The following is a 9,769-nucleotide window of genomic DNA, read 5'->3' as shown; positions in this document are numbered from 1 at the left end:
TTGACTTTTCCTTTATTTGTTTCTGATTTTTAGAATTAGTTTTCTTTTCTAAAAATTAATATAGATTTTATCTCTTTCTTTTTTAGGATTATTTTTTTTAAAAAGTTTAGATTTTATCTTTTTTTTTTTAAAGATTAGTTCTTGTTACTTTTTCTTTTTCTATTGCGACTTTTTTGTTTTAACTGTTTCTTATTTTTTAGGTTATTTAAACAAAGGTTAGAGCTCTTGTAAAATGGAGGTGATTGAATGTTGAGTTTGGTTTTGATTTGAATAAACAAATTATTTTCGTTTAAACCTAGAGGCGACTCATCTTTGTTTACGAATTATCTTCCTATGTCTTTCTCTGTAAACCTCTAATTCGAACGTCGCACCTGAAGTTTTCTTTCCCTTGTGTCAGTTGGTATTAGAGCCTTAGATCCATGGATGATCATCGTAGTTGAGGTTGTGGCTGTAGATCCATGGATAGGTTCCGACTGAGGAAGCCTCGCATTAGGATTGAAGCATATCCTACGAGCTCATGAAAGATCTATAGAGACAAGTCACGGAGTTATCCTTGTGTCTAGTGGCGCAAGATCTTAAAGATCGTGAGGTGTATGGTCAAGGTCGTGATAGATAGGTTCCGGCTGTGGAAGTCTCACACCGTGATCGTAGCGCCAAATCTTAAAGGTCGTAAGTTCTTTTACTTTAATTTGGATACAATTTTTGTTGAGAGATATGGACGACAAGATTGAAATTGTCGGCGATCCAATCTATGACGATGATGATAGAGAAGAGGATCTGGTTATTTTCACCAATGAGGACCAACATTATTGCCTCCCCACCATGGAAGCGCAAGATTGGAGCGAAGAGGCTGTGCAACCAGCAGGTGATTGGAGAGCTGTTCCTGGATGTTGTTTTGTTAAATATGCAACTTTTGACGAGGCTGATAGAGCAGAGCCATCAGGGCTTTACATAATCAATATACTTTACCTGGAGGAACAGGACCTATTCAGGTAAGATATGCCGATGGAGACAGAAATCGTCCTAGTGCTGCTGATGACAAATTATTTGTTGCATCGCTGAACAAAGAAGTTACTGCAAAGGAGATTGAGGATGTTTTTTCTCCAATGGACAAATTGAAGATGTCTACATAAGGAGAGGTGCATTAAATAAAAATCGTGGTTGTGGCTTTGTTAAATTCTCAAATAGAGAGATGGCAGCTGCAGCTTTGAATGCTCTTAATGGAACTTTTGTGATGAGGGGATGTGATCAATCTTTGGTTGTTCAATTTGCTAATCCTAAGCAGCCTAGGACTGCGGACCAGAGGAATTAATCTGCATTTGATGGATCTGGTCTTATTCCTCTATCTGATGCTGCATTAGTTATCAGGCCAACGACTATTTTGAATTTGAGGATGAGTTCTTTTGAACCTAGGGCGTCTGATGCAGGAGTATCCAGGGACACAATTATTTCATATCATCCAACACGGCTATGTTCCCATTCGAGCTATTACGAGAAGAAATCGAGGCTACCAACTTTTTGGGTCTTGAAGAAGGACGATCGAGGTTACTTACAAGGAAGATGATTAGTTTGTGTCCTCCTGACATGGTTGCACTCTATTCAGAGTTCAGACGAGATAGAATCGGCTAAACTAAGTCGTCAAAATTTTAGATTTGGTCTTTTGACTTTTCCTTTATTTGTTTCAAATTTTTAGAATTAGTTTTCTTTTCTAAAAATTAATATAAATTTTATCTTTCTTTTTTAGGATTATTTTTTTTTAAGTTTAGATTTTATTTTATTTTTTAAAGATTAGTTCTTTTTACTTTTTCTTTTTCTTTTTCTTTTTTTGTTACGACTTTTCTGTGGTGACTTTTTCTTATTTTTTAGGTTATTTAAACAACGGTTAGTGCTCTTGTAAAAAGGAGGTAGTTGAATGTTGAGTTTGATTTTGATTTGAATAAACAAATTATTTTCGTTTAAACCTAGAGGCGACTCCTCTTTATTTATGAATTATCTTCCTATGTCTTTCTCTATAAACCTCAAATTCGAACGTCACACACAAAGTTTTCCAGTCCTGTGTCAATAACCCTCCATTTGTGACAATTCTTTTGGGTCAAAGGGGATGGTGGAATGAAGAAGGGATCAATGACATATTTGCATTTGAATATTCTAGGTGGAAGGGGGATTTCACACATGGAGAAGAGATCAAGAGAGAAGCCTCGTTGGAAGAGACCTATGAGCAATACAACTTGCAGTGGTACTATGTTACTATGTATAATAACAGGAACAGAATCAACCATTCGTCTAGGTGGTCCCTTCTACCTGTATTTTTAAAATTAAGATATTTACTTGTAGCACTCTGTACAGGTCATGAAGTCCTAAAAATTACAAACTTGCTATGATTAATATGTCCAATATGCGTACTTGAAATGGTAATTTTGAGGAAGTGATAGTGAGGTGGTGTCTTATTTGCCACAGACTTCACTGCTTTTAGGTCATCCTATGTTTTGTTTTCTATATTATATAGCTTTATTAAATTAATGGCACGCTTTTCTATTTCATCTTTAGATATTCAGAATTTTTTGTCAGGATGCTATTACCTATTTTCTACTGTATTTACTTCCACTTCCTTTTAAAAGATATAGTTGTTGTTTTTGAAATTAAGTAAGTTTTATTATTTTTCTCACTCAATCTCTTACCTTCTGAAATTGAGTTATTCTTTATGACCTTGGAAATCATCTTTTTTATTTTGCTTTACAGAAATTGGATGTACTGTCCGAGAATTCTCCACTCCCTCAAACTGAGAGTATCCTGAATGACACAGTGGCATCTTCTCTGACAGATTCATTAGACAGAATAACAAATATTAAAGTTCAAAATAGTAAGCTGATAGAAGAACATTCCACTGTCATTGGCTCGGTTACTAATTCAATCCAGGTGATTCAAGTTAATATTTCTCTTTTCCCTTAAAATGTGTTTATCATGATGTTTGGCATAAGTCTAACATGCTATTTAGTTTCTGACAATGGCTATGCTGAAATACAGCTATTTCAGAAAAATCTCATTCATCTTTTAAGTTTTTAAACCACAATGCATGATTAAATGGCCGGCTAGAGGTGATTGGCTAACTATTTAATCTAAAGCTGAACTGTGTAAAAAAGAAATCAATTTAATTTATATTTGTATAATGGACCACCATAGCTGTTTATATGGGACTAATGAGCGTGGAGGCTGTTAGCTTCAAGATTTAAAAGGAAAAAACTATGCCATTTGCATTTGGACTCTACAGAATGTGAGATGTACCAGTCATACTAAACACAAAGATCAATATCAAACTCTATTATAAATGATGTGCTAAATTGCTTTGGTATTGCAAACTTTTCCTTGACCTTGGATGATGTATGTAATATGCAAGAAACAGATGAATACTTCATGCCAAAGTAGGTTTTATTTTCAGAAACCTCATTGTTTCTGCAGATAACTTGAGATGTTTGTTTATTAATATTTTTGATGGGATATTAATTTGGTTTGTGCTCATGAGCATCCATATCAGTATTGCTAAGATGTAATTCATTAATCTACTTTCAAATGAAAATCTTGTGTGTTATCAAGTTTGTGTTCTTGTCGCCTGAATATTCTGTTCCTCATGATTTTAGTTATTCTTTTCTAGTCTGGGATGATCACTTCAGATGAAATGGATCTTTTAGTTGAACAAGTAAAAATGCTTGCTGGTGAGATTGCATTTAGTACAAGCACCCTAAAGCGATTGGAGCAGTCTGTAGATGATCCGGATGGAAAAAAGATTCAAGTACAACTCTTGCCCTTGTGCCCTTGTTTTTTTTTAGAAAAATATTGTGAATCTCACTGCTGAATCTATATCATCTTTTGGTAAGCATCAAGTTTCAAATATTGGATGCCTCTTGTTGTGCTGTTCCAAAACTGAAAAATATCACTGACTAATTTGATCAATTGATGCCATCTTTCATTTGTAAATGCATGTGAAGGTTAAATGATTTATAGGAAAAAAAAATCAATAATTCATTATTTTTCTTCTTCCTTTCCATCATGACTGTTTTCATGTTGGCATTTTCAAAAATCAGCTAGGCATGTATTACCAATATCAGATACCAGTCATCATGTTCATCCTCTGTTGTCACGTGGTATATATTGACTCATGCAGTTACATACCAATCACCACAAATTTGGCTTGCATTTCATTGGTGATAATTGTTTAGAAACACTCCTTGCTCATTTTAATTGAGTTTCAAGAAGCCAATTGGTAATACTTTATTGTGAAGCTTCTTTTGATTGGTATTATAGCAAGTTAAATAGTTGTTTTCTCCGGCCACGTGTGATGTTTCCATAGTCAGGGCAATTTAATTTGTCAAGGTATAAGATGAGCTTGTTGTGTCCTTGCCTAATCTTGTTTCTTTGTCCCACTTTTGTGGACAGTTTTATTGCTTGCAAATAAGACCATCATTCCACCATCTCTATCTCGCATCTAAATGAAGCAGTTTTATAATTTTTTTAGGTGACTAGTTATATTAATTTAGTTCAATATGTATTTGGTCTGTATTTATTCTTCTCCCAATATGCTTTCTTTTTTTTTATCTGTTTTGCCATTAGTTTTGTCATTGTTTGGTCTTTTATACTTGTTTGAGCCTTTATGCAATAAAGCTAGAGACTAATTCTTTCTAACTAGCTCCTCTTGATTAATTGCAGATTGAGAATTTGGAGTGTGAAATACAGGAGAAACAAAGACAAATTAGAGTGTTGGAGCAGCGCATTATGGAGAATGGTGAAGCTTCAATGACCAATGCTACTTTGTTGGATATGCAACAAGTATAGGTTATTTCATATGTACTGGTTTATGTATCTACATTATGAGTATTGATTACTGGTGTTTTCTGCAGACTGTTGTGAGATTAATGACCCAATGCAATGAGAAGGGATTTGAGTTAGAGGTAATTTCTGGAATTTTTTTTTTCAGTAGCTTTTCTTTATAAAGATGGATACTACTTTCATGTTTCTAATCAGGTGATTGTTATATTGGATATTTATGCCAATGTTTTGTGTTTGTTTATGTTTCAATATGTTCTATACTCTTTAACTGGTTGCAGTTAAAGTCTGCTGACAATCGAATCCTTCAAGAGCAACTTCAACAAAAGGTTCGTACCATATTATGGTTATTCATGTATTTGTGCTTATATATCTTTTGCTGATCTGTGAATTTTCTCATTAGTCTCATTTCAAATTTTATATCTTTTAGTGCTCTGAGATCAAGGATCTAGAAGATCAGGTCTTTCATCTTCAACAGCAGCTAAGTTCACTCAAATTTGAGAAACATCAGGAACTTGTTCCTGAAGAAGTCAATAGTTTAAAATGTAAACTTCAGTCTCAGGTAATTTACAGATATACAGGCATTTTCCAGTATCTGTGTATTCCATGACCTTCACAAATGAATTTTCCTATCATGTGTTGTGTCAATTCCTTTTTCCATTCGAGTTTACATGTAAAAAGTTGTCTATTACCGATGATAGGGATGCAAATTCTCCTCTACAAGCTTACAAAAAAATTAGTCAGCATTTTTGAATGTTTTAGTAATTTCCAAATAAGAATATGTTCCTTTGATGGATTTAGTTTTTCAATTCATGAACCAATAAGGATCAATCTTTCAGCTCTCCAGATGACATTAATTAAAATATCAATTAGTATATACTCTAAAATACCTCTTATAATTAATCATATTTCTTTCTTATTTCTTCTGAGGATATTTGATGGTTTTCAGATTAATCTATTGGTTGCATGCTTTGGCAGGTGGATGAGAATGTTAAATTTATTACTGAGCGACTTCAATTGATTGAGGAGAATAATGAATTGCTTAGCCACAATAAAAGATTAGCTGAAGAAGCTTCTTATGCCAAAGAATTGGCTTCTGCTGCTGCTGTGGAACTCAAGAATTTGGCTGAAGAAGTTACAAAACTTACACTGCAAAATGCAAGACAAGCTAAAGATTTATTAACTGCACAGGATTTAGCTTATTCAAAAACTGCTAATGGTGCCACTCGCAGATTCTCTGAAAGTAAGAATGAGACAATCAAACTCGGTAGAAGGAGTCGGCCTGCCAGCAGAAATTCTGGTGGAGGAAACACTAATATCGAGAATTGGGACCTCGATCTAGATGGAATAAGAATGGAATTGCAAGTCAGGAAACAAAGAGAGGCTAGTTTAGAAGCTGCTTTAACTGTAAAAGAACACCTGGAAGAAGATTACAAAAGAAAGCTTGATGAAGCAAAGAAACGAGAAAAAACTTTAGAGAATGATTTGGCAAACATGTGGGTGCTGGTTGCTAAACTAAAAAAGGGTGCTCAATCTACAAACTTCAATCCTGATAAATCATCTACAACCCTGGTTGATGCTTTGGATAATATCCAAATGATAGATGAGCACAATGGCTCTCCTGAATATGGAGTATCGCCGGATTCTTTGGTCAAGCTGAATAATGATCAATTGAATCATAGTCAAGAAGATGAACCTATGCTTGTACGCTTGAAGGTAAACTACATAACACTATTTCGAAGACAGTCTATTTCTAAGACAGTCTTATTTTTTTTTATATGGTTGTAGTTGAGCATATGAAATTTCTATCTCTAGCAAAACATCTCCAGGAGTATTGATTTAAAGCTTGCCAACTTTTTGGTTTGATGAATTGTGTCTAGTTGCCCAGCAGGCTACAAGTATCTTAGATAAAATATTGCACTTAACAGATCATTCATCAAATGTCTACCAACTAGAAGGTCTGAAAAGAGGGCCAATAAGTGAAATTGATAGAGCTATTTGATTGCATGGTAATGTATGCGTTGACATAGCATTTTGTTGCTTCCATCAAATTCATTTTTGGGGTTATTTTGGTTGCACTTTGACAGCTGTAAACTTGCAAAACTGCAATCATAAACTGGAAGTTGGCATGCAAGAAAAAACATACGCTCTTTAATTTTTTTGTTCAGTTGCCATTTTTCTTTTATGGTGCACTAAAAACACCATTACTGAAACCATTGGCAATACTACAAATTGTTTCACATGGAACATCTAGATGCATTTATAAACATGAGTTGATAACCAAGGATGGCTGCAACTTCAATTATAAAATTTGCAATTAAGCAAAACAATTACATTTGCAAATGCAGCATTCTTCAGATGTAACCATAATAAGGATGTTGAGCGAAAAAGTAGGAATCTTTGCTTCTTTTGTCTGTGAAAATTTAGGACCATCAAGTGCAGTTGTATATGCTATTTTTTCTTTTCAATGTAATTAAAAGAATGCACACTTTCTGCTCTACCTTTTCTGATCACATCATGTTTCATTAGAGTTCAAAACTTGTTTTCTAATGTGTTCAGGCAAGAATTCAGGAGATGAAAGAAAAAGAATTTGACTTTTCAAGGAGCGGGGATACAAACTCTCATGTTTGTAAAGTATGTTTTGAGTCATCAACTTCTGCAGTACTACTTCCATGTCGACATTATTGCTGTAAGCTTTTTTACCTAAGCTAGTATATCTACAACCTTCAGTCTTATTATTGGACTAATGGACCTCTTTTCCTCAAACCAGTGTGCAAACCTTGTTCACTTGCCTGCTCAGAGTGCCCACTTTGTCGCACTAAGATTGTTGATCGGATCATTACCTTCACTTCATAAGTAGTCACCATACTAGTTATAAAAAGCTTCTTGATGAGCATAACCTTGGTAATTCGGTGGAGTTCTATTAAGCTTTGTGCTTCTTTGCATTTCTTCGTATTCTAGAGTAAATTGTGACTTGACATCCTTTTTTGCCAGGTCAAGTGGAAGGTTGTTGTCTTGATACAATCATTTTCATCCATTCTTTATTAGTTCGCTAGAAGGTACATGCTCGATTGTTGTTGCATGTAACTTGAATGATTTCGTCTCCATAGCTGTCCGTCTTGTTCAAAATGTGGATGTTTGCACGTGTACAATGAGCTTGTTGGAAGCTGTGGAAATCATTAGTAAGTCTATACATCAACATCAGGCACAAGGAACTACCTGTTCCTATATGATTCCTGATCATCAATCCTTTTTCGCTCAAATTGCAATGTTAAAACATGTTACAGTTGTAAGTTTTAAACCAAATCTTTGAAATCACTGCCAAAAACCAAGTGGTGGTAGAAAAGAATGATTTACCTTTGTAAATTACTGGCTTTATTTTGGACCTTATTTGTATGTAGTGTTGCAAATGTTTTTTTTTGAAAGATTGTGGCAGTAAGTTACCGAGGTTTCACCTAACTGAATACGTGGAATATTCTTGGTGCAATATTTCGGGAAAGAATTACAGCGTGGGTAAATTTGGCTAAAGATTTTTCATTAATTCTTTCCTTTAAACACAATAAATGGGTCAAATGAATAGGTTTTATTGGCTTCTTTTGAACGGCTAATTGCAGTATGTATTTAAATGATTGATAAGATGTTGCAGTTTTTGTTATGTTCTTTTTGGAGCATCATTCAATCGAGACAACGTGCTCATTTTTTTGAGATAGATTAACAATTCAACTAATGTTACCGCCCCTTTAATAATTGCAGAACAAATGGACGTGAACATATCATTTATTTTGAGAATATTAATGTAATATTGTTGATCAAACAATGAATTATTTTAAAAGTGAATGCCAACTATCATCTCTCATTTTTTAGAATTGGTGTTTACATATTTGTACTAATTGCATTGCATTCAAAATATCTTGATCTTTTCTTTTTTTGCAATGACGCTGATAATTTATTCAAAATTCTCAAGATATGTTTCATCAAAAGTAGTTTGAATGCAAAATTAAATGAATGTATTGATTTTAATAAATTGTCTCAATTTTTTATCAGTAGAATTAGAATTATTTTCTGAAATCATTTATAGCACATCACTATCACTAACAGGGGAGAATATAGAAATCACATTGATTAAAAAATTAAAATGTGATGCCCAATGTGTATCCTTAGCACGTTGTAAGGTAGATTCATAATTAAGTTCTAGATCACTTAAAATTCCATCCCTCTCCAATGCCTTAATAATTAAATCGGAATGTTTCTCCTTAAGAAGATCAGAACGTTTGCAGGATGATCCAACAACATTTACCACATCACCAACAATACGAAAGAAATTAGAAATTGGAAGATTTTTCTTGGCCACAGCTATAAGAGCTAGTTGAAGCTGATGGGCAAAACAATGTATGTAAAATGCACATGGGTTCTCCTTTAAAATGAGTGCTTTTAGACTATTAAATTTACTTTGCATATTACTTGCTCCATCAAAATCCTATCCTCTCAATTTAGACATGCTCAAATTATATTTAGAGAATATCATATCAATGACAACTTTAAGTGAGAGTGTTGTAATACCGGTAATATACTCAATTCTGATAGTCATTTATATGCCCACTATTTTTACATAATGCTAAATAGTTTTGCTCCTTTATTGACACATCACGAGATTCATCAATTAAAATAGAGAACAATGAATCATCAATATCTCTAATAATATTATTAATTGTTTTAGTTGCATAAACATTCACTATATCCTTTTGAATATCAAGTTAACTTGTAATTTTTAGGAGCATTTTTCAATATTACATCATTAATCTCTTTATTATGAGCACCTAAAAAACTCCAGTTGAATAAAATGGTTTCCTGGATTAAGAGAACCTTTAGTTTCATCATGATCCCAAAATGAATTCCCTTACTACAACAACACTCTAATACATTCAATTGAAGCATTGAGACAGATACAATA

The 9,769-nt window shown here is 33.7% G+C and overlaps 1 protein-coding gene across 1 annotated transcript; it reads left to right on the top strand.

Annotated features, from left to right (window-relative positions):
- Positions 1-714: 714 nt before the first annotated feature.
- LOC122036758 (kinesin-like protein KIN-7K, chloroplastic) lies at positions 715-8,243 on the top strand. The gene is made up of 12 exons (XM_042596162.1): positions 715-992; positions 1,189-1,258; positions 2,740-2,916; positions 3,650-3,787; positions 4,702-4,821; positions 4,893-4,943; positions 5,100-5,147; positions 5,249-5,380; positions 5,797-6,534; positions 7,378-7,507; positions 7,589-7,722; positions 7,813-8,243. The coding sequence occupies exons 1-11, from the start codon at positions 715-717 to the stop codon at positions 7,672-7,674; spliced, it is 1,968 nt and encodes a 655-aa protein (XP_042452096.1). The 3' UTR covers positions 7,675-7,722; positions 7,813-8,243.
- The last annotated feature ends 1,526 nt before the right edge of the window (positions 8,244-9,769 follow it).

The sequence above is a fragment of the Zingiber officinale genome, unplaced genomic scaffold, assembly GCF_018446385.1.
Source record: "Zingiber officinale cultivar Zhangliang unplaced genomic scaffold, Zo_v1.1 ctg206, whole genome shotgun sequence".
NCBI lineage: Eukaryota > Viridiplantae > Streptophyta > Magnoliopsida > Zingiberales > Zingiberaceae > Zingiber > Zingiber officinale.
Note: the sequence above shows the minus strand (reverse complement) of the source record. Positions and strands in the feature narration are given on the sequence as shown.